At 43.4% G+C, this 25,803-nt stretch overlaps 1 protein-coding gene across 2 annotated transcripts; it reads right to left on the reverse strand.

Annotated features, from left to right (window-relative positions):
* Positions 1 to 25,749, reverse strand: FAM131B (family with sequence similarity 131 member B). Of its 2 annotated transcripts, none has more exons than XM_057416004.1 (7): positions 25,616 to 25,749; positions 6,174 to 6,283; positions 4,910 to 4,945; positions 2,696 to 2,784; positions 1,918 to 2,129; positions 1,460 to 1,603; positions 1 to 1,046 (listed from the first exon to the last, which is right to left on the reverse strand). In XM_057416004.1, exons 1-7 carry the CDS (start codon positions 25,641 to 25,643, stop codon positions 508 to 510), a joined length of 1,158 nt encoding a protein of 385 aa, XP_057271987.1. In that variant the 5' UTR covers positions 25,644 to 25,749; the 3' UTR covers positions 1 to 507. The 2 variants fall into 2 exon arrangements, with proteins under 2 accessions (XP_057271987.1, XP_057271988.1); XM_057416005.1 differs by having other exon boundaries at positions 1,918 to 2,115; positions 2,691 to 2,784.
* Positions 25,750 to 25,803: the final 54 nt, after the last annotated feature.

Raw genomic sequence — 25,803 nt, forward strand, 5'->3', positions numbered from 1 at the left:
TCAGCCACAATCAAAATACTAGTGCAATCTATATTTGTAAAGCCATATCTTCATTTTAAACCAGTTTATACTCATATATTCTATCAAAGGGGACCACGTCCACAGAGCAATATCCATTCTGCCAAGATGGATTCTAGCCACACAGCTGCTCTCTATACCATGTCTGTTTCATCAGCAACATCCCCAGTACCAGAAGAGTTTGTATCCACAGCCAAGACTTTGTATTAAAAAGATTTAGAAATTATTTACCAATCCAGACCTCTCCAAGCACCTCACAAGTGTTGCCCAGAGCAATGAAAATCAAAAACGTGTGTCCATGGAAGAGGGGAAGGAAAGGTCTTCATGTGTCAATCACATTGAGATTTTCCTCTTGTTTAAAAAAATAATTCAATGTCAGGAAGAGAACATGTGTCTGCTCGGAAGTGTGGGGAGCTGGAGAATCCCTGTAATTTCATCCCTTGCCACCCCTTTCTTGGTTCAGCAGTGATGAGAACTTCACAGAAAGCATCAGTTGTTTGTTTCCCCCTCTTCCTCATCAAAGGACTGCACCCCAGAGGAGGTGACATCTGAGACTTTGCGGCTCAGTGCAGCATGTTCCATCTCCTCTCGAGGAGACAGTGATTCCAGGTCCCGGCACACTGCATCATCCTCCTCTGGAGATGGCTTCTTGTTTAGGAGAGGAGCCTTCTCCAGCTGTGGGTTCCCTTCGTCCTCAATGTGGTCCTCCATGTACGTGCTGGACTCTGCCCCACACTGAGCAGTCTGCAGGGGCCACACGTGGACCAGCCCTGTGCTCTGGATGAAGTTCTGCTCCTGCCGCTGTTGCTGCAGCTGCTGCTGCTGGAGAAGGCTGCTCTGAATCAAAATGCTTTCCTGAAGGTTTGTCTGGGATTCATCAAAATTCTGGCCTAAGTAGGAGGCAGTCGCTGGGGAAGCGATGAGGGACTGGTCACTGGTCTCCCAGGCATCGGATGAACCTAAGCAATACATGCCCTGTGAGACGTAGGAGTGAGGCCAACTATCATACTGCGTTTGGGCCATATGCTCTGCAAGTGAAGGAGAGAAAGAACACAGTTAGACACTTTGTCTAAGCCAAGCTGGCTTATACAGATAGCTTATGCGCCTGTGCATGACACTGTGCTGTACAGGGTAGATAAATCCTTTAGAGGAGAGGAAAAGCCACTTCTAGGCAGATGAACTTGGTTATACCCCCAACTGACTGCAAGAGCTGGCAGCTTTCCACAGGTTGTGCCCAAAAAAGGCAAAGGAACTGGGCTTTGGAGCCTCCCTGTTAATACTAGATTCCTTGGACAGCTCCACAAATAGGTGATGCCTCTGCTATATCGAAATCACAAAAATTGAGGCTACAGAATAAAACAGAGTAGAGGGAAATAGGGCAATATGGAAATAAGAGGAGGGAAGGGGTGTTCCAAGACTAGCTAGAGGCACCAGAGCTCACCTTGGCTTTCCATTAGTTCTTGATAGTTCTCAGAGTAGTTGCCTGCTGGGTTCTCCTGGTTTGAGTTTACACTCACATCCTCACCATCCATGGAGGACCAGGCCATGAGAGTTGCCTCAGAAATAGCAAACTGTTCCATCACTCCTGTGCCAAAGGAGACAGGCAGGGGAAGCAGGGATGTGTGAAAGCCTCTACTTCTCACCACACTCTCTAATCTCATCTCTTCACACTGTCCCACTCAGCATGTCCCATCCTACCTCAGCAACACCCATCACCCACAATTGGCCCTCACCCTCTCCACCTCTGCATTTCATTGGCAATACTCCAACCACAGTCTCTCTCTCCTTCAGCCACGTGAACTATCCACAGGCTCTAGGCTCCTACACTTTGGTCTCTCAAGGTTTCTGCTCTGGGAGATCCCAACCAATCCAACCCACGTGCCAAGAAGTTAGTGCTACCTGCAAGGAACCGGGCTTCCTTTTCACCATCGCTCAGATCTGAGTAGGCATCAGCGTCTTTGCGTGCTGTCTCATGCGTGTGCTGCTGCTGCTGGCTGTTACCTTTGCCCCAGCCTTGCCATTCAATCATGTGAGCCACCCGGCCTTGGCCCATAGCTGTTGGCTTTGTGACATGGTCCTTCATGCTGCGAGATATCCCTAAGGGGCCAGACGTTAGAAAACAAGGAGGGGCTATTACACAGCTCCAGGGTTGCCTGCCACACTGTTTACCTCTCATGGAAGTGGAGTTTCTCCCCTCCTTTCCTGACAGGGTTCATGCCTGGGGTTGGGTGTCTCCCACCTTTCACTGAATCACTCTCCATCTTTCCTTGATCTAGCTCTTAGAAGGAGGAAAAAGGGAAACCCCAAATATGAAAGACAATTTCTTTCCTTGCCTAGAATCCATTTAGGACAGATTTGGGCATAAAGGATGAAGCCTGGAAGTGAACAAACTGAGAAATAAAAAATGGGGTTAATCCCAAGGCTGCTTGAGGGTAAGCAACTGAAGATGTCTGAGCTGGGGTGCATGGTGCAAAGCTGACAGGAGTAAGACAAAGCTGCTCTTTGAAAGGGCAACAACTAAGAGATTTCTGTATCTAGAACCATAGCAGCGGATATTCCTCTGAGGCCTCGAAAAGGCAAGACTCAGAAAGGAGCAGTTGGGAGAGCAACAGAGGGATACGTGAAGAAGCACAAAGGCTGGCAAGGATAAAGCCGAATTTTGAGGACCTCACCAGAGAAAGATGATTTAGCCAAAGCCCCAATCCCATAAGCATTGGAGTTGCGTTTCAGTTTGGGGAGGATGGAGGTCGTATCTTCCATGGAGAGCTGAAAAGAGAGAGAATATGAAAAATTATATACAGAAAGGAGAAGAGGAAGCAAATTTAAGTGAGAAATAAGTACAAGGACTCCAGAAGGTAAGGGGAAGATGTGGAGCAGAAGCAAGCAATAAGAAAAAGAACAAAAGAAGGGAAGGAAAAATTAGACGCTATTTAACAAGGACTTGATATTGCGTAGCATTGGGACTGGGTGAGGCAAGGTCAGTGGGAGATGCAGAAGTAGTCAGTGAGAAGCTTCCTTTGGCTGCTGCCAGTCCTCTATAGACATGCTGCACTGTTCCCAGCTCTGTTAAAGATGTGAGACGTGGCTGATGGATAATTCAGGGAACTTAAAATGGGGAGCTGACACTGTGATAGGCATGACACAGTAACGCTTCATACTATACATATTAATTTTTATGTTACTTTTGGTTTTTATTCTCATATGGTCTTAATACAATGAATGTGACTGTAGCAGTGATGTATCCTGTTTTGAGCACCTACCACTACCTGTAAAGAAATGAGGTCTACAGCTCTGCTTAATTCCCTTTACTCTCTTCTCCATGTTCATCCTCAGTCCCTGAATAACAAGGATAGGAAACTATTGGGACAGGCAGCAGTTACAAGCATCATCATAAAACACAATCCCTCACCAGTTTTCTTCAGAGATGCCAGGCATTGCACGTGAAGAGTTGCTCTGGAAACTGAGTGTAAACGCAGCAGCTAAGGCATCCCGTAACTGTGGAGCTAGGAATGTCTGTATGTAACATGCGAGCTTAAGAGCTCAGGAAGCAGGGGAAGAACAGTAAAAAGTGAGGATACAGCCCTTGTTCCATGATACATTTCCTTTAGTGATGAAGCTGGTTGAAGAACTATCTATGCCCTCACTGGTCATTCCTGCCTGGGCACTGCTGTTCAGAATCCACCCCTTTGTTTCAAGACAGCCTTGGGGCTGTGCTGTGAGCCACCTCATGGAACCAGTCCAGAAAAGAAGCTGCAGAAGGTATCTACCACTATGAGGTTGGAGAGCTGTGACACAAAGGCAGGAATGAAGGGGAATGAAGAAAATTCATAAACCAGCTTTGATATCAAGAAAGGTTTATGAAATTACACTGAGAAAGAGCTACATTATGAGAGAGCTGACTTTGTGTACCTTGTTTTCACCTAGTCAGGGGTGCAGTGAGGAAAAACTGACAAATTTCTTCTAGGCAGTTGCTGCATACACCATTATTTTCCTGCACAAAACTGTTTCTCTAAGCAAAAGATCCCAAGCCATAAGTGCCACAAGGAAAGAGATGTCAATAGGGCGAGGGCTAGTTATAAATATGAGGCCCCTCGATATTCAGTGTCGCAAGGGCTTGCAAACCACAGAGAACCAGAAAATGACAGCCATTTATACTAACAAAAACGGAGCTTCTAATCCTGCCTTTCCAAGAGTACAAAACTATCAAGCTATTTTGTGTTTTCTCCTGAGCACAAAAAATAGTTTGGTAGCACTAATATGCATGATTTCATTTTTCGGATGGTGCTTTTGCATTAGTGAAAATAAATCACATAAAACCATTTTTTTTTTCATGGCATAGGTATTAAGAGCAAAGTACGTGGGTTTTAAATGTTTGCTTGTTTCTTCTGAAGCTTGCTCACCAGAGTTAGCTGGTAATGAGCATCTCCTTCAGGGGACATTAAGAATTCTTTTACAGTTGTATGCAGCTGGAAATGAGGGACGCCTTTCTCCCCATATCCTGGAGAAGATCAAATGATGCTTTAAAGAAAGAGTCCTGATTCTTTTAAACATGCTGGACAGACCCCATTTTTATCTATCAGTGCCCCTAAATCTCAAAAATAAACCTACAAAATGACACACATTAGTTCCAAAGAGGACAAAGGCAATCTCATAGTCACCTGCAGACCTAAATGCCTGCCAGACAGCAAAAGACCCAGAGGAAAACAAGAATTCATCACCGTTCTCCAGGTTACAGACAATTCCCAGAATTTCAGTGGCTCCTAAGGTCTTTTCCAACCCTAACTATTCTATGATTCTATGTTTCCATTCTGGTCTCCCCTGTACTCAATGGCAGGCAAATCCTAGTCTTCCTGTAACTAGAAATGTGAACAGTGGTGTGGCATATACTCACATTGATACCATCCCAGGAAAAATCTGTCCGTGTTTGCTAAAGAAAGCACAGAATGAGATCACGTTAATGTAACAAACAAGTTGCAAACATCAAGATGCATCACTTTGAGGCTGACACAAGGAGGAGCTAAACTACCTGTGTATTTTGAGTATAACACAGGAAGTTACAGACTTATTTCTGCTGGGATTACTTTCTCTTGTATTTCAGTTTGTCCATTCTGACACATTTTCCCTGCACAAACTAGATCCATTTCACGTATGTCCATTATGTCACATATGGCCATTACAGTACCAATTCATAGTGTATTTCCTTCAGCTTGGAGGACTCGCATCTCAACATCTCGGCTTTGGGGATGTGGATGCTCAGGCAAATTTAGATGAATCAGTTACACCTATGGTACGCATTCACATAAAATGTTCACTGAGGTATAGTTTATGCTCATTGATTCCCAGATTTGCATCTGATTTAACCGAATTTTCCATACAAGGTTGAGCCGCACAGTTCCTCCCAGGATTCCATGAAGCAAGTTTCTTGCAGCTACATTCCAAGCCACCAAGGAATAATAAGGAAATAAAAATACCTATACATTAGCATTCTGAAAAGTTTTACAAATTGTATCTTATTTGCTCATGCTATTTGTGAACGTCATTTGTGATTCCTTAAATATTATGTGTTTCAAATAGCTTTGACCTTTTTACTCATCATCATGACTGCATACCCTGAGCCTTACAGAGCTGAAAATTCAGGTATCTAAGATTGAAGAAGCTGCAGTAATTCAGAACAGCGAATGAATCAGCCCCTGAGATGCTGTGTGGTAAATCAGTTGGCAGCGAGTTACTAGGGGGTGCATCCCTAATATCAAAATGGATACAACTGTGTTTCTTCAACAGATTTTAGCTGTACTGAGGAAGCTGGGGCAGACATTGTGCTGGACATTTCAATGAATCCATTATTCAAGGACTGCAGACCTACAGGCTTGTCAGAACTGCCACAGATTTTTCCATGTTCTTTTCCACTCCAGTCATGAGTGGTTAAAAGGACTTTCATTTGCAAATTCTTCCTGTGGATATTGTGAAGGGAGTGACTCAACTCTATTCAGTGCAAGCCAAACTGCACAGATATGAAAGTCTGATCCTTGAGTGCACAGTGGTATTCTGGTCCTCTCCCAGGCTGCCTCAGTAATGCACAACATCCATTTCTGAGCTCAGAAAGAACCGAAACTTTCCGATCCCCATGGGTAACTGGGTGTGGAACAGGCTCTCACCTCAGTGGAAGGTCGATGGAAGCTGCTGCCATGCAGTGAACTGGTGCTGTCCATATTGATTTGGTCCACATCTTTCAGTCCTTTCCAGTCTACTGCAATCACCTCGTTTCCTGTGGGAACACATCTAGTCAGGCTTCTGAATGACACTACAATTTGTTCTAGAAGTCTTAAGCCAGCTCAGCTCAGCATACAGGAGAATCACTGAGTTTTAGGCCACAGAGCCTTAAACCAAACCTTCTGATTTTAAGCAGGCTACTTGTACATCATCAACTATTATATTTCACTCAGTTATCTCCATATCATCCAATATCTGAAGGGGGGCTATAAGGATGCTGGGGAGGGACTCTTCATCAGGGACTGTATTTATAGGACAAGGGGTAATGGGTTCAAACTTAAACAGGGGAAGTTTAGATTGGATATAAGGAAGAAATTCTTTACTGTAAGGGTGGTGAGGCACTGGAATGGGTTGCCCAGGGAGGTTGTGAATGCTCCATCCCTGGTGGTGTTCAAGACCAGGTTGGACAGAGCCTTGGGTGCCATGGTTTAGTGTGAGGTGTCCCTGCCCATGGCAGGGGGGTTGGAACTGGGTGATCTTAAGGTCCTTTCCAACCCCAACTATTCTGTGATCCTATATGAAGACTGGTCATTTGTGTTTTTCTCAAGCATAATGTATGTTTGGCTACAGCTCCTCAGAAAGAAAAAATCCAGTCACAATGTGTGACTGAGAAAGAACCAAAACTCTTTTGATATCCTATTCCAGTATTAAACCATCATCACTTAAAAAGGCATTTCTCCTTTATAATTTGAATTGGTCTGACACCAGCTTAGAGCTGCTGGTGCCCTTGCTTTGCTGTTCTCAGCAAGATTAAAGACCTTTTTAATACCCACCATTACATTTCAGGGAAGTTACTCATACACTTGCTTGTCTTCTTGACAAACAAAACAGACTGAGATCATCAGATTTCTTACTGTTGAGCACTTTTGCAGTCCCCTTAAAAAATCTGTCTCTCTTTTTGAAAGACATCTCAAATGTTTTAGTTTCTTTTAAACGTGGACATAAAAGCATACACAGTAATGTATGTAAACCTAAAAATAGTTACTTACTGCTGCTCTTCAAATTAACCCATTGTGCTCTAACCTCACAGGAGAGTCCCACATTCAGCTGTTTGTTCACTCAGATCCCTAAGCACTTGGCACAGCTTTCCGGGATTGTCACCCATGCAAAAGCAGGGACTGTGCCATTTGATTTTACATGCGTTTTAATACAACTTAAAGTACTTGATTAAATATTATTAACATAAAATAGAAATTATAAAATTGAATTAATAAAAATAAAAATAAGATTAAATTGTAATGAAATTGTAAAAATAAGATTAAATTGTAATGAAAACTAAATGCGAAGTAGCACAGTTTAAATAGTCAGCCAAGTAACCAAAACTACTCTATCCAGTTAGCAATTACTGGTACCATCATCAAGCTTTGTTAAAGGTTATTTACTTCCATGTCACAGAGGGAAGGTTGTACTGTGTTTAAACCAGAGCCATTTGGAACCTGGCAAGAAACACAGTCCCTAAAGTGATTGTCTATTCCTGGGATTGATTCAGCAGTATCTAGTGTATTTGGAATACATGCCATTGCATGTGATTGTTCTATATTCATCAGCTTTTAGCTTTCTCTTTACTCTTTATAGCAGATTTCTCCTTTACAGACACATGCAAACCCCCTTGCTCATTCTAGCATGTTTACAACGGCTTATTACTGCACTTCCTGGACTGAAATCTTCTGGCAGTCAAGAGATGCTGTGCTCCACAGGGCCTGCAGGAAGCACAGAGGCACTTACGGGTGGGAAACCTGAGGCACCCATCAACTACAGTTTAAAATGCAACAGAAATAATTTGGTCCCTTAGAAAGGCTAAATACGGGGAGATGATAACCAGGAGAAAGCAAATCTGAATTGGTGTCTACACACCTTCACATCTCTTTCTGAATCAAAACCCAAACCAACAAGGCATATTTTCACCTTCACATGTGAAGTATGTTTCTGCTCCTCAGGTTAACTAGAACCAAGTACTTTAATAGCATCCCCCGTATGTCTCTGAGCAGGCGGAGTAAAGTTGCTCTCTCCCAAGTTGCAGGGAACTTGAAAGGCGATTCCTGTACTGTATGCTATAAGGGTAACCACAGACATCAGACACAGCCAAACTTCAGAAGGAGGCAGGACATGGCTATGATGAGCACAACAAAGACCACCTTTCAAGGCTGTGATTCTCTTGACTGATTTTATTCACAAGGACATGCATGCATTTGGCCTTACTGAGCTCAGTTATTTAATTCTAATTTAATTCCCATCCCAGGAGCCATCAGCCTACCAAAGGCCCATTTCCACGTGCCCAGAGGAGCACAGTGGGATGATGGCACGTGGGAACACAACTTGCAGACTAAGAGGAAGAGACACCCTTTCTGGGTCCATCCTAGGGCTGTCCCAGGACAGCCTCAACCCCATAGTCAAGGGGAAAGCCTATCAAAATCAGTCAGGGGGAGAGGCTTTCAGATTCATTTTTCTAACTGACCGGGGTGGTTACTGCTTTAGGGGTATGGGACCTACTACAGGAAGCAGGAGAAGAGTATTTGGGGATTGCACTAGATTTATGTGATGAGTAGAGGAAGAACCAACAGCAGGCAAAGCAGGGGGATCTAGGTGGTCTGGGGAGAAACAAGCGTGAGAAAATAGACAAAAAGGGATAAAAGGGGCTGGTAGCATGTAAACACATTGCTGATCAGTAGGGTTGTCTGGCTGGGCTCTGTGCTTATTTTATGCAGACTGTCCTGTCTTCTTGCTAAATTCCAGTTCTATTTCCTGGCATGAAGGACATTCTAGCCTGGGTGCACGTTTCGTGATGGAAGTCTACGTGCCAGGAACTGCAGAAACTGGAGAAGCAGGAGAAGTTACACCTCTTCATAGCAGAAGGCAGCTATACAAAAGAATATAGAATACAGAATACAGAAGAACACAGAATACAGAAGAGTACAGAACACAGAATGTATAGAGTACAGTAGAAGTTATACTTGCCTTCAGTGCAGGTAGCAGCATGATGCCTGTTTTATCTCCATTTACCCTAGATTTACTCCCTGTCCTCTCAGCTGTTTCTGAGCCTAATGCTGTGGCCCTCCTGTAAGTCTAGACAGATATCCTGACACAGTCCAAAACAGGCTGCAGCACTGCTCTACAAATGAGCCAAAGAGACAGACCAACTTCATTGAGCCTGGTGCTCAACACATCCAACTTGACAGGCCCAAAGTTTGGCAAGTGATACTCAACCTTTGTTCCTAATTCTGCTAAACCACTGATGGTTTCCTTCAAGTGTCAGACTGTGGAAAACATTAGCATCATTCTGGCAGATCGTGGCACCAAATGATTGAAGAACATTAACATCAAACAATTATTTGTCTCAAAATCCACACCTCTTCTGTAATAGTAGAGCTGAAGGCCTATAAAATTTCTTTATTACTGGTTTTCTCCAACTGAAATTACCTAGACAAGGGAAGAGACTGAATAATACGTGATCTTGTGTGCACTACAAAGACTCATTATTGAAAATTCTTGGTCTAAACAGTTCCATGGTAGTAAGAAAGAAATAAATATATTGGGAGAAAATAACTAATAAATGTTTTTAAATGCAGTGATATCTGCCAAAGCATTAACACCACCACACACTGTGGCTAAAAAGAAGATGCCTGGATTCTAACTGGCATTGGGCCTGGGGCAAGGTTACTTCCTCTTATTGAAAGTTGGATAAAGGTTAGCGGTTGGATTCTTTTCTTTCTTTTTCTTGCTAGGAATAGCAAAAGCAACTACATGAAGCCTGGTGCTCAATACATGCAACTTGACAGGCCCAAAGTCTGTCAAGTCATTAATCCACAGACATGAAAGATCAAGTTCTGCTCTGACACATGGAAGGAAAAAAAAACAGAAAAATCAGAAAGACGTATGGACAGGGGAGCTGAAAAAAGAGAAAGTGAAGGCAGAACATTATATTTTAGTGTTGCTTTTATTCAACCTCTTTCTTCAATTAGTACGCTGTGTTTTCTGCTTTTGCAACGGCGCATTTCTTCTCCAATACAATTTCTTTTCTCAGCCAACTCCCATTCCAGCTTCTGCTAATCATCATGACTATTCCATTTGTAATTCTATCACCAATCATCTCTTACAAAACAGTATTTGCCCTTCTCCATACAGACCTGATAAGCACTTTGAAACATGAGAGGGTCATAAAGCTGATTTTAAAGTGGGATTTTTACTAATAAATGCTACTGAATTTCCTACTGAAATGTTCTGAAATGAGATGCTGAAAGTTTTCGTGTCGTTGTTTCTGTATGGTGTGTATAGGAAGGATATAGAGGGCTTTCCTTTTCCTTGAACTTTTTAAAGATTTCTTGATTTTAAAAAAAAAAAGTATTATTTGTTTGGGTCTTTTTTAACATCACAAAATCTACTCTTGCTTTGGAAGGCTCAGTAGATGACTGAAGAAGATGTAGGAAGCTAATTACATGAAGCAGTGAGAGAAAATCAAAGCAGCTGAAATATATTAAGCAGCACTGCTTGCAAATCAGGATTGCTTTGTATTTTTAACACAGATTTGATAAAAAAGCTCTGACAAACACCCATCAGAAAAAGATGCCTCCATCACAACTGAAGCAATGTTCCAACTCCAGTCCTCCAAGCCTTTGGGGAAGAAATATCATCCCTTTTTCTGTTACAATACTGTTACGGTAAAAATTAAGATTGGGCCTTTCTAAATAATAGAGATTAAAAACATTTAAAGAGGAAAAAAGATGGGTGAAAGAAAATATCTTTTTCCCCACTTTCTTATTAGTATCATAACTTTGGTCTCTCAGATAACAGAAAACGTGTGTACTAAGCATTCCCAAGTAATACAAAGTAATGACCATTTTGATGAATGCTGGAAACATCCAAGAAATCATCTGGATGACTGCATTCCCCTTGCTGATCTAATATTGTTACTTTTTTCCTTGTTCAGTAGCTCATTTTGCCACATACTTTAATTTACCATGAAGACGCAGATTTTCTTAGTGGGACATATTTTCCATTTCTTTGCATTTCTGTTCCTGACAGGAAATTCACCTTGTTTTGAAAAATGTATTACTTAATCTGAGCAAGTCCATTCTCTTTGGGTTTCCTTTTGAAATTTTGTCCATTTCTATTACCACTGTGTATTCGTTGATACTATATTTTGTGCCTCTGCCTGTAGTTTGTTCCTTTAACAAGGTACATGCTTGAACCAGGCATCTGCATTTATACAGGATCTTCTAATAATCTATTTTGTTGTAACTTAGGTGCTGAATGCTAAATATCTCTGATTTATCTTCTCTCTTTTGTTCCACACTAAGTAGCCGAATATAACTTTAGAGTCTTACATTCTAGTTTTAACTTCTTGACATGATGCTGGCGAAGGTGTACACCACACACCAAACATGCATTCGTGTCAGCTGCTTTCTGCTGTGTCATGCCAATTAAGAAAAACACTAATTAAACAGTTCATTTCCAACACCACTATTATCCACTGTTAGCAAACTTTCTTGTTTCTCAAGGTTTACTTTCTAGCACAGAGTAGAAACATGGTCATTCAATACTGGTAGCCAATGTTAATGTTGGTAAAGATCAATATTTAGAGTAAATGGTTCCATTACTCTTTTGCATTCCCTTCTTTTCCCTGAAGGACTAAGAAAACAACAAATGTAATTGCAGTAATTGTGATCAGTCTTTACATTGTTCTTTCCCCAATGTCAATTTTCATAAATCTCGTGGGAGTACAGCATCTTTGTCAAACACAGCATCGCCATGTCCTGTCAAATGTTGTTGAAATACAAGCGTTGAAGCTGCTAGAAAGGACTGATGGATGGACAGCATAATCATAGAAACCTTTTCCCTCCCTGAATGCTTTACAGATCCATTCAAAGCCAGCCAAAAGGTCAACATGAAGGAAAGGAATAAATCTGTCAGGCGGACTGTCTCTGAGGTGAACCCCAGATGGAAGCATTCAAATTCTTCCAGGTAAAGCTGAGAAATCAATTAACCTGTGTTATTCACAGAGCTGCGTAAGTATTCTAGCTTGTGTTGCATAAGGAACTTAGTTATCTGCTGCTGGCAGCTACCAACAGAATGGCTTGTGGAAGATGAAGAGAAAAGAAGTCTGTTTTCATGGGTAAGATAGCCCTGAACAGTTTGTTGCTCACCAAGGCAGAGAAATGCTCTCCTCAAGGTGAATGTCTTCTTTAGAAGTTTTGATCAAGAACGAAAGTGCCTACAGCTCTGAGCTGTCTGTAAGATTAGGAATCAAGTGGGCAGCTCTCAGGATCTTTGCTTTGGATTTGGGTAATCTAAATTCTTTGCCAGACCATTCTGCCTCTTTTTGCAGGTAGGTCCCTTTTTAGAGCTGTTTAGGAAACACTTTCAAGCCTATACTAAAGGCTACCGTATACCATGTCCTTGTAACTAAAAGGAGATGAACAGAAAACCTAATGTTAGACACTGGCAGCTCTGTTCTGAGAAGCAATCATGTCATTTAAGCTAAGGAGGTACTGTAAACCGAAATACATCCAATTAATACAACTAAAACAAAAAAAAAATCAAAGCCCTGTCCCATTTGCAGAACAAGTATCAGCCAGCATGGCGATGGATTTATCCTCATTCTTCACTGCTTCTCTGAAGTGCAAGGAATGTGTCCCCAGGGCCCTCATTCAGCACAGTAAGTACGAAAACATCAGTACGAACCAAGGCCCTTTTTTGCTGGCCTATAGCCAACATTACAGAAGTAATACACATCAGGCCATTTCATACATTGCTCTCCATATCTGTTTAATCTAGAGCATAAGTATACCATGAGTTGTGACACCTATGTCCCATAGTTTCCTCTCTACCATCTCTAGTGTTTCCAGTCAGGAAGAAAAACGTTACTGTTGGACCTCTGTTCATTAATTCTATTTCCTAAAGAAGAACTATCTCAAATACTCCTTGGGAGTCAACCAGCAGATCATAATACACCTTTCTCACCCCAGGCACACTCCTGGTCCCCCTCTGGGGGTGGACAACACCCCCTCTAGGGTGGGCAACACCACTGTCAAGGTGGTATCAACAGCCCAAGGCAATTCACTGCTGCACCTTTGGGCCCACCACCATCCCCTAGCCAGCAGCACAAGTTGGAGGAAGAAGCGGGACAAGAGCCTGCTCAAAACACCAGCACATGATTCCACAGTTCCAGACTTTGCCTAGTTTCAGATCCAGCTCCTTTGTGAGATGTATCACAGTATTTGCTTTATCCAGAAGTCAGGTGACAAAAACCACTGTCTGCATCCTTGCAAAGGATACTGCTCCTCACATTGATACAGAGCAGAGGCAAGAAGGAGGAAGGACTTTGTGTGCAAGCCCACTTTTGTTTGGATAACATTTATTTCTCCATTTGCCTATGGCTGATCAGAACTCACTGGAGCCCCTTCCTACTGTGGCTGAGATCTCAAAAACTCCCTGACACACAGCCAGTAACAAAGCTCCACTCCAGGCTCTCCAAGACTGCCACTCTGAGCCTCTCAGGACTGAACAGCTCTGTTTCTCATGAGAGAAATGCATGAAAGTTCTTCTTACCCCCAAAAGTGGGACCTCTGCAAAGGGAGGGACTGCTGCACGGTATTTCTCCTCAGCACAGATTACTGTCATTAACTCTCCTCCTCCTGGTCCCCCAGCCAGGAGAAAGGGTTTAACAGAATGGCTAATGGCTATTTTGTGGGGACCTTGAAGGCATTTAGTTTCAGCTTCATGGGGTGTACAACTGCAGAGTGCTTGTTTAAACTCAGCAGGGTCCTCTTGGCTTCAAAAGGGGAGTGAGTCAGAGCTGCCCTATTCCAGCCATTGCTACTCCAATCGTCATAAAATCCTTCCTCTGCATTGTCTATTAGGGTGTGATGGGCCTGCTGCTCACAGAACTAAAGCTGTGTGTAGTCATGTGGGTTTAAGTCCACTGACATGCCTCTTCTCCCTCTGGTACCAAGAAGACCTGAGACACATGAGTCAACCAAGACACCTATGTAGCATCTTCCTCTGACCAAGCAAACTGAGTCAAGAGGTCTCATCGCATCTTTGGAAACAGGTGATAAGCAGGCAGCTAGCAACCTCCCACCAGGAAGGCAGTGCTTCCTGCTTGGAGAGCCCACCTCTGTGCTAACAGCCACTTCCTGGCTACTAGCTGGGATACGAGGGAGGTCAAGGTGCCTGAATAGCTGCAGAGGTGGTCAGAAATGATGCAGCAACTTTTCCATCAAGGAGGATTATGATCATCAACAACCAATGAGTGCTGACTCAATGCTTCAATACTGCATCAACGACCCAGTGCAACACTGACCAGCCCCCAAGAGAAAATACTGGATTTGGGGGTGGTCTTTTGCGGTTTGGACAATCCAGCTTGGATTGTGCTGGCATGTGCCTTCCCCACCATCTCTAAGATGTCAGTGATTCTACACTAGTAACCCAAGAGGCCTCTTCCAAGACTTCATTGAACTACTGGTGCTTTACAAGGCCCTCCTCACAACCTGGAAGCTCTCTGGAGCATTCAACTCCCTCGTGATCACCAGCAAGGGGAAATCTCCCTGTTGAGCCTTAGCTGAACAAAACTCACCTCCAAATGCAGGCAGAAACCTCACCGCTGAAATGGAAGGACCATCCGTGCAGCATCACTAAAACTGGGGGCCACTGGGTCTATGGTCAGTGAGTCTAGATCAACCCCACACTGCTTGCCTAGTGTATAGCGTAGAACACAAAGATAATACTACCATGTCCTACCTCAGGCAAGTCCCATAGGAAGGTAGTCTCCTCCAGCACCTAGCTCCAAGGAGATATCTCTGAGGCCTCAACCTGTGACTCCCTGTCCAGTTCAGACACTTCAGTAAGCTTTGGACAACCAGATGACCTCTCTTGAGAACACTTGTAAGAAGAGTATGAAGATGTATGAAGAACACGATGCAGATATTCAGAAGTAGATAGTAGATAGTATGAAGATGTAGATAGTATGAAGAAGAGTATGTAGATATTCATGCATTGATTGCTCAAGTTCCTCCCCCTTACACCCAACCACGATGTACGGTTGTAGGACCACTCATTTTAGGAGAGGATGAGGAACCCTGGTGGCCAGTTTCTGCTCTGAACTAATTCAATGGATGACTGTGAATATAAGCTGGAAAAATCTTCCATCAAGCAGAGGCACATGTTTGCTCACAGGACACCCTGACTCATGTCTCTTATGCAATGACAGGGAGACTGGCATCTCTGTATATCAAGTATGCCAGTCTTCTGACTCCTCCAGAATTTATCATCAAGATTCTGGCTGCACTTCTCACATCTTTACTTCAACAGTTCCCATCCCAAGACCTACTAAATTTTGGGCCCTCTTTATCAACTACCTCGTTTCTCATCTCCAGCTCTAAGAGGAAGAAAACCCAAGATCCCAGCAACTAGCAGTGCTATTTCTATTCCCTTGTTCTGAGCAGGGCATCACTTAGGCAGCCTCTACCAGTCCCTGGATACCATGGAAATATAGGGGTGCTCTGCTAACTGTTCCTCTCTGCTTTCCTGTTGTCCTGGGCTTAGCCTGTTAGTCTTTACCCTGTTCTCTTTTCTTATTTTCCTACTTCTCCTCCACCATAACCCATCCCACCTCAATGACTGTCTTTCTCCCTGGTTTCTTTTCTTCAACCTCTTCTTTTGGGAGTTAGAGGGAAAGTAGGCATTTAGTGTTTGTTTTCGATAGATACCAGCTTGTCCCTAAAGTGGGAGTGGATGTGTAAGAAAGAGTGTAAGAGCAGGCTAAACAGTACTGATATTTTGCCTCAGCTTCTCAAGTAGATCCTGAGACAGAGATGTTGCCTCTGTATTTAGTAACTTTTAAAGGTGTTTTTGTCTATTCCTCTGTTCACTTTTTAAACTAAAGAAAACTTTTAGTACCCATAGCATCCTATGTCAAAGAGTTCCACAATTTAACTCAGTGTTACATGAAGAAGCACTGGGTTTTGCCACTTGCTAGTTTCATTTGAGATCTAGATTGTTTTGAAATAGTGTGAAATATTCTCCCCTCTTCATTTTCTCCGTGCTGCTCGTATCACAGAGAAAACACATGATTTTATGGATGTCCATCATAACTTCCCCTAATCAATCTCTTTTCCATACTTGAGAAATCCCTATCCATTTAAATAGTTCCTCACATAAATCACACCATGCCTTTGCTGCCCTTTTCTGAATCTTTTCCAGTTCAATTGTGTCCTTTCTGAAATGTGAATGGACAATCAAGGGCAACACGTTACATTCAAAATAAAGGCATAGGATGGATTTATGCACAGCATAATGTTGTTTCTCATTTTATTCTATACTCTTCCTAATTACTAACATTTGATTGGCATTTTTACTGGTATTTAGAATTACGCTATTCATTATAACCCCAAGATCTCCTTCTTGCATGGAAACAGTAAACTCAGAAAACCCAGCACTGCAAATGTAACACTAGAATCACTTTGCCCGTGTGCATCATTTTACATTTATCTGCCTCAGGTGTCACTCATAAATTTAACATGTCGTCATTCAATATTGTGAAATCCTTTTGCAAATCTCTGCAGATAGATTTCTGGTTTGCACCCCCAAATGATTACTTTAATTATCTTACTTTGTTACCTCATTATTCCCCCCCTTTTTTCATATCATTCATAGATGCACACAAATCTGAAAGCTTCCCTCCTATATTTTACCCAGCTACTTCCTAATTTCAGGCAGATTCAAGTCTTTAACAGCCTGGTGTGAGTGACCTTTACAAATGTGCTTTGCAGATTCAAGCAGACTATAGCCATTGGATCTCCTCTGTCAATATGCTTGTTGACTCCCCTTCTAAGACTTACAAGGTGTGGTATTCCTTAACAACGGTAGTGTTGATGCTTTCTCAGTACATCTTATTTGTCCATGCATACACTAATTCTGCTCTTTAAAGTAAAGTAATGTTTGTTAGCTTGCCTGCTAGGTGTATCTTGTTTACTAGCCTACAGTTTCCAAGATATCAAAATAACCTTTAAAACTGGCATCGCATTAGCTACCTTCCAAACCTCTTGTACCAAACTCATTGGAAGGCTTTACAAATCACCGCTAGTAGTTCAGCTCTTTCAGCCTCAAATTTCTCCAGAAGTCTTGTATGAATACCATTTGATGACTCAATACACTCTTGTCTACCTCCTCTACAACCTCATTTACTGCAGCTTTGATTTGAAGCTGATCTTCTGACGTATCAAAGTGCATCAGAAAGTGCAACGTCCACAGCTTCTTCCACAGTGAACAGACACAAAATAGTTATTTTTTACAGGCTGGGGGCAAGGGGTGAAGGGTGCAATTCTGCTATGATCTTAATGTCTCTGTATCACTAAATCCTCCTAACTATTGCACAAGGCAAGTTACTTGTCTTTTACAGGCTCTTAGAATGGCTCCTGAGGTAACCATTTAATTTGCCAGACTACAAGTAGGGTTAATTGAAATCCCTGTTAATACTAGGCTTCATGCTCTTTGATCTCCCTCTGGCTGTCACAGCTTGCTGTCACAATCCTGGCCAGTGATCGGAAATGGTCAGTAGTATAATCCCTAAAACTAATTTTCCCATGGGGAACATCAACCCATGCGCTAGCCATTTGGATCACCAAACTATTTTCTCCTTTAAAAGTCTAGTATAATCCTGGATTTGAGACTTTTCAGCTTAAACTCACACTGAAGCATCCTGATCATCTAATCTGACCTTCTTAAATGAAGAGGCGCTTTGTTAATTATACTTTCTCTTGCTGTGCTTGAACTAGAGCTTTTGGGGTTTTTTTAATCTTGGTTTTCATGTGTTCAGGTAACAGAGGACTCAGGACAACTCTCAGTAAATTATTCCAACAGTTAAGTGTTTTTACCACTAAATTTTTTGCCTCGTCTGCAACCGGCATGTGTCTGCCACCCTTCCATCACATCCTGACTGCTTTCTGCTAGGTTGAAGAATCAGGTGGTTTTGGGGGGGGTTAATTCACTGTAACACTTACATTGACATCGAGTCACTTCTGTACGTTTTCATTCAAGGTTTCATGTTTATTTTCTGGCCATTCTTCAGTTTTGTAGTACTTCTCAAAGTGATAATAACAGAATTAGACACAGTGCATGTAAAAAATTCTTTTTCACAAGTGCCAAATGCAGTGAAAATAGAACCTCTCTTATTCAATACTCAGCTCTTAATACATCAAAGAATCACATTAACTTCTTCAGCTGCAGCATATCAATAGTAGCTGTTGATTTACTGATTATCTGTTCATATGTCTCTAAGCTTTTTCAGTGTGAATGCTTTCTGACATAGAGCTCTGGTCCTGTAAATGCTGTTCACACTCTGCTGTTAGACATATGAACTCATATTTGGTTAGATTGAAACACACACTGTATGTCAAGAGTCAGTACTCCAAATGAATGAAACTTCCGTATCAGTGATTTATCTTTTTCATTTTTAACAGTTCTTCCAGTCTTTGCAAATTCTACCAAGATCAGTATTTTACTGACAACTGTACTGAGAAATGTGGGATCCCATGAGAAACACAAGCTTTTCAACAATGATTCTTTCTGTGTTACTATTTTACTATCTATTGAATTTTGATACACTTAATACATACTGTATTCATGCATTATTAGTTGAAGAATCTTATGGTACTAAGTTGGTTGCTAACTGATTTGTGGGTTTTTCTCTTTTACCAATCTAGTATTTTAGAGCCATTACCATGATTGTAGGTAAAGGTACTTCTATCATAGAAGTACTTGGCTGCAGGGGGCCCCATAGAAGTCATGAAACGAAGTTAGCTTGACAGGACCTGTTTTGCACAAGCCCATTCTGACTGGCATATTGTCATCCTCAGATTTTAGGGGGAATTGTATCAGATTGACAAAATTAAGGACCTGGATCATCTCACAGAACTTTTAGAGTTATAATGAAACCTCAGCTTTTCACTTCCAGAACTCCCTCACTATTTCAAGCCTTACTGAAAAACAAACCTTTGACTTTGTATCCAACTGCTTAAAAACACTTGAGGGCAAGTTACTTTGAAATGGCTGTTGTACTTATCAGTCTAAAATCATGGTTGGTTGCTGTCGGAGAGCATATCTTATTAATGAGCCGAAAAGGATTTTTCTCCTACTTCCCCCCAAAGAAAACAGGCCTAAAATATGCATTGATTGGTTCACTTTTTCTACTTCAATACATGTCAGTCTCTGAAAGTCAGACTCCCAGCTCAGTCTCGCCAATGAAATGCTATTCATTACTCCCATTTCCCCATTAGCTCCTTTGTAATTTTTCTCATAATTCTTTCATATTACCGCCCATAAGAGTTCACAAAGTCAATATGCTGTCCTTCACTTCTGTTCATCAAAATCATGTCTGTTGTATTCTCCACCAAAAAAAAACCACAAAAGGCTTCAGGCAATCAGTAACATGATAAACACTTGTTTTCTTGGTTTCTTATACTATGACAGTTGCTGGTACACTTGCTTTACACATGGTTTTTAGCATGGTTTTCTTTTAAAGCTAGGCTTAAGCAATCATGCTATTTATTAGCCCTCTCCCCACAACAACTTCAAAGCCTAACCTATCTCAGTAACCCTGAGAAGGGAGAGAGGGGCCTCACAGGTCATCAGTTTGTACAGGCTTCATGACAACTGGCTGCTAGGTCCTGGAGGCAATCTTTGTTCAGGTCCTTACTGGCAGATATAAGTTCTTATCCCAGAGCTCTTTAGTTGATGAGTTCTTAAAGAGATCAGATTGAGAACTGCTTGAAAGAAGAAAGGCCAGGCTGGGAAGAAGGAGGAATAATGAAATGAGACTAAGCACAAAGCAGTCTGATCTAGAAGGAAAGCTGTCCTTTTGTCCTTCTCTTCAGCTTGTCTCTCCCCCCAGGAAGAAGAGGAACAAAACACCCAGATGCCCTTCTTCATGTATTCCCACTCTTTTAGCCACATTCCGTAAAGAGCGGAGGTTTCTACACAGAGCTCTGCGCTCCTTCCCCTCCCACCTGTGTGCATGCAAGTAAATGAACATATCTGCAAGGCCATGACTCAATTTCCTTCTACATTACCACTTCCTTTCCTAGGCTTCTCTCTCTATTTGTTTTCACTGACTCACTTATGTGGTGAAGGTGAAGGAGGGAGAAACTGGACACTGGGCCCCTTGACATGATGCATCTATGCAGACTTTATGTCTCACTTTTTCACACTCCATGTGCATAGCCTACACTTGCCATAGCAGATCTCACTCCACACACCTTCAGATCTGGGTGAGGGGGGGATGAGTAGGAAGAAAAATGAAGGGGCTGCTCATTGATTGCTCCAGCTGCTTACCCCCTCTCCTGTCAGTATCTTACTTTGCTCCCACTCTGCTAAATGTAAAGTGGCTACATTCGAAGTAGGTGGTCTTTAGCTCCACTTCTCCTACTGTGAATACTATAAGCCACTCATTTACATTTCGTATAGCACATCCAGTGAAAAAGCAACACAGAAAGCATGTACTCCTCCCTCTTGACAGTACACTGACCATTCCTTGTAGAGGGGAGTCCAGCAGGCCAGCCAGCTACCTTTGGCAGGTCAGATTTGACCCAGAGATTGCTAAATGAAGAGTACTGCCTTTTCCATTCTGCATGGCCCATGACTGATAAGATAACTCTGTGCATGAGCCTGTCACTTGAGCTGTTTCTTGCAAAATTGCCAGACCAAAAAAAAAACCATGGGGAGGACTCCAGCCGACAGCCGGGGTTGTTATGGTGAGGGAGGCCTTGGCACATGGTGCTCCCCACAACTGTCACTTTCCTTTAACTACTGAGAGCGTACAGGAGTGTACTAATGACACATAGAAGAGCAGGGATCCTCTGGCAGAACAGGAGTAAAGCAACAGGTCTAACCTGACTCAGAAACGCAACAACTCCAGGCTTTAGATCTGTATAGAGCATAGCATCACAGGATAATTCAGGTGGAAGGCACCCCTTAAGGTCCAAACTCCTGCTCAAAGCAGAGTCAGCTATGAGGTCAGACCAGGTAACTCAGGGCTTTATCTTTTCTGGTCTTGAAAACCCCAACAAATGGACATTGCACAACCTCCCTGGGAAACCCCTTCCAGTGCTTGATACTCCTCACGGTCAGAAACTTTCTCCTGATATCCAGTGTGAGCATCTCTAGTTTTCTTTCCCCACACTCCAGAAGTACTATTAGTGCTCAATTCCTTGGAATATTTCTCCACTATCTTATGTCACTTCACAAACCGTGTTTGCTGCAGCCTCCCATGCAAAGACATGAGAGAAATCAGAGACATCACTGGGAAAAAAAACAGAGAGCAATCTTGACTTTAATAGGCTTGAGCTTTCTATTCATTTAAATCTATTCAAGGAATTAAGAGAGATCTTGTCACAATAGCCAGAAAAGGCAGGATCAGGAGATGTCCAAGCTGTAGTCAAAGGTACACTTGCAATGCATTCAGATGTCTGTGCAGGCCTGAAATCTTAAATTACTGACAGTAATCAAGTGACTTTTGCATTGAGTTGGCAGTCAAGTATCTACAAGTTCCCAGATGGGTTTTGCAACCTTGATTGTCCAGCAACTTCAGTGAAAACCTCCTTTACATCACTGAAATCAAGTCCCAGCTGTGAGGAGTATCACTAGTCAGCTCTCTGGGAACTGTCATGGAGTAATCATCACCAATATGCAGACCTGACTTGTAGCTATTATCAGAGGAAGAAACCAGCTGCAATGCTCATTGTGTAATTGCTATCATGCCATGTAACACAAAGCACACGTATGACATTGAGGTGTAAGTGGGTGCATCTGTGGAGAAGATGACTGGGTATCAGGTTAATCTTTCAAGATCACTTTTCAGCTTTTTTCATACCCTAGGAAATCCTGATTTGACTATTACCATTGTGATTTCTGGTGTCCTCTATAAGACTGAAAGATCACCCCACGCAACGCTCCAGCCTTGGGGAAGAGCAGCTGGAAATCTGCCCATGGAAAAGGACCTGGGGGTGCTGAATGACAGGGCTGAACATGAGAAGCTTGTGCCCAGGCAGCCAAGAAGGCCAACGGCATCCTGCATAGCATAGCCAGCAGGGCCAGGGCAGTGATCATCCCCCTGTACTGGGCACTGGAATCCTGTGTTCAGTTCTGGGCCCCTCACTACAAGAGAGACATTGAGGTGCTGGAGCGGGGCAGGGCCTGGAGCACAAGTGTGATGGGGAACAGCTGAGGGACCTGGGGAGTTTAGTCTGGAGAAGAGAAGGCTCAGCGGGGACCTTATCACTCTCTACAGCTGCCTGCCAGGAGGTTGTAGTGAGGTGGAGTGGGTCTCTGCTCCTAAGGAACAAGTGACACGACAAGAGGAAACAGCCTCAAGCTGCACCAGCAGAGGGTTAGACTGCAGCTGAGGAGCAATTCCTTCCCCAGAGGGTGCTCAGGCATTGGAACAGGCTGCCCAGGTCAGTGCTTGAGTCACCGGCTCTGGAAGTGTTCACAAGTCATGTATATGAGGCCCTCGGTGACAAGGTTCAGCGGTGGTCTTGGCAGTGCTGGGGTAATGGTTGATTCTGTGATTCTATATTATATGACTCCATTTCAATTTTATGCATATGGAGCTGCTCAGTTATGACCCTCTCAGTTACTTTTCGCAAGGGAGAAATAACCAGAAAACTCATATTTAGCAAAGAAAATGTAAAGTTGCGTATCACTAAACATGTGCAAACTATGACATCTAACTAGATCATAGTAAAACATCCCTGCGGGAGATGGAGAAATCATGTGGCTTGCTTAAAAGTGGAATGGAAAAAGGCCTGGAGCAAGCTCAGGGCACAATCCTGCACCAGCCCTTGTGTGGTGAATAAACTAAATGTGACTGATTGCAAGCTTTCTATCCCTAATTAAAACCTCCCAGAATCTGAGTTCAAAATCTGCTCCATGCAAATTCCAAGATAAAACCAATACAAGCGTATCACCCTTCTTATATCTCCAGGACCTACATGGTCTTGGAAAGGCAATACAGAGCCTGTATATTGAACTAAACCTGCAAAATTCCAGATACACTATAGAGCAAGAACAGAAAGCTCTACTCATGCTAGGGTGTTAGTTTCCAACCACATCCTAGAACTCAGACTTAGCACTGATTTTCCAAAACAGATCTGAATGATCCTCCCAATATCTCCAGGAAGGCTGGAATGAAAAATCTAGGCTGCCAAATAGGAATTGTTCTGAACAAACCTCCTTAAGCCAAGAACTCCAAGTAAAACTCATGGATCCCACCTTCACCCAGTCTAACCTCTAGGACTTAAAACAGACGAAGCCCCTACTGAAGCAAAACAGTGTAAAAGTTTCAGATGAAGCAGGCATCAGACACTATTACTACACTCATATCTGACTCCCATAGAGATTAGAATCATGGTTGTGCAATTCCCCTTAACACACCTTCATAACATAAGGTTAAGGAAAAATTCCTCAGTTAACTGTATAAATAGGTCCCTAACGTCCACTGTGTTCTCACCATCTAAAATGAGCATATATTGAATAAACCAAAAGTCACTACAGTATGGAATGTTCAATAACTACACCATGAAGGTCTATATCTGAGTGCAATTTGCAGACAAAGCGAATTATCCCATCATAATTTTAATGCACAGATGTTCTCATATATTTTCATCTATGCCCACATATACGTATGACATTTATATATATATATATATATATATATATATATATATGAATGATACAGGCTAATAGCTCAGTTATACAAAGCTTTTCTGTAACACAGATTCCAGGTCACAGAGTACAAAAATGCTGCCATGCACAGGAACAATACCTATGTGGTAAAGTATGACAGCTTAACCACAGTTTGGAGTGGAGAGTGGATGTTACTAGATTTGTGTTTGTTCTGTATTTGAGCAGTGTTGTGGAGAGAAACCAAGAATTAATGCTGCTAGCTCAGACACACATTGGGAAAAGGGGTATATATAATTTTCTAGCTAACAGGATAAAAAAGCCCTTGGCAATGTGCATGTGTGGATGATGCAGGAAAGGCAGGAGAGGGAGGCAATACATGTTTTGATATGCTACAGGGATGTCTTTACCTCATCCAGGTAAAGAGCTTGAAGAAGCTTAAGGGAAATATTGCAGTGAACTTTGCCACGTGGACATTACAAAAGCCGTAATAGACTTCTTTAGGTCTTGAAGATGTTTGAGACTGGTAAAAGACATGGGTTGGTTGTGGGGATTAAATCCCAAAGTAGAAACTGGAGTCTGTGGCTTAAAGGTTCCTGCTGCAGGAGTAAGTTACTCCCTGGAAGTGCTCTTACATAGGGCTTTTCCCATTGAGCCAAGAAGCGTCACAGCAGCAGGCTTTGACACGGTCCCTCAGATTTATTCTGGGGACATGGTTCAACTCTCTTGCCCTCGAAGGTTTCCTTTTCCCACAGACAACACAGTGCCTGTGTGCCTTGTGGAAAGGCTGGAGAGACACATACTACCGAATTAGCTCTGGTATTCTCCCAGAGATTGTTTTGGTGTCTTGAATGACACAGCCCCACGTAACTAACATCTGCACATGTGGTTTGCACAGAAAGAAATTCTCCTGTGGGGAGGAAAGCGTGCCATGAGATGCTGGTTTTACCTGTAGAGACCTGTGCTTAGGGATCAAGGGATCCCCTGGTATCTGCAAGTGTGTAGGAGGGGAGAGCTAGGTTACATAGTTTAAAGGCTTGGGATCCTCTGCTGTGAAATCCGCATGGCCCAGTGGAAAGATGCGATCCCTCCCACTCTGTCCCCTCGCCCTGCGAGAGGGAAGGGATTCAGTTTTGTTTGCTGCTCTCCATTGAAGTCTGCGTAGGGGGAAGGGGAAGAAGACGTGCAGATCATGCACCGTTATGCATCCTCAGCTAACAATAAACCGCTACCGAGCAAAGGAGGCAGCCGCCGGCCGCCTGATCCCGCTTCGGGAGGCACGCCCCGCACCCCCCCCCCTCCTCCGGAGGCACCGCACTGACCCACATGTTCCGCGACCTTCCGCCACGAGTGACACGGGACACGCTCCGCCAGCCCCTGCGTGCCCCGCAGCCGCGCTGCCCCCGGCCCCGCCGCCAGCACCTAGGCCAGCGGCCGGCGCTCACAGCCGCGCCGCGCCACGGGGGACCCGGGGCATGGCGAGGTGCGGAACGGTCGCGCACCGCTAATGGCGCTGGACGGGCCCCGGGCAGCCGGGAGGGGGGCTGCGAGGGGCAACCGCCGCCCTTCGTGCCAGGGGCCGTCGTGCCGTTATCAGGGCTGGGGCCGCCGCTGCCCGAGCATCCCTCTACCGTCGTCCCTGCCAACGCCTTACCCACAGTGCGGGATCCGATGCAGCCCATCACTCCGGCAGGGCTCCGGGAAGAGGCGGCAGCCTCAGCAGCGAGGAGGCGGAGGAGAAAGGGAGTGGGGGAGGTCGGAAAGGAGCCAGTCCCTTCAGCGGGAAACGCCGGGGTGGCCCAGCCGGGACCGGCGCGGGGTCATGGTCAGGTACGAGCGCGG

The sequence above is a fragment of the Pezoporus wallicus genome, unplaced genomic scaffold (genome assembly GCF_028554395.1).
Source record: "Pezoporus wallicus isolate ANWC-B61680 ecotype Strahan unplaced genomic scaffold, APGP_CSIRO_Pwel_v1 contig_6814, whole genome shotgun sequence".
Lineage (NCBI taxonomy): Eukaryota > Metazoa > Chordata > Aves > Psittaciformes > Psittacidae > Pezoporus > Pezoporus wallicus.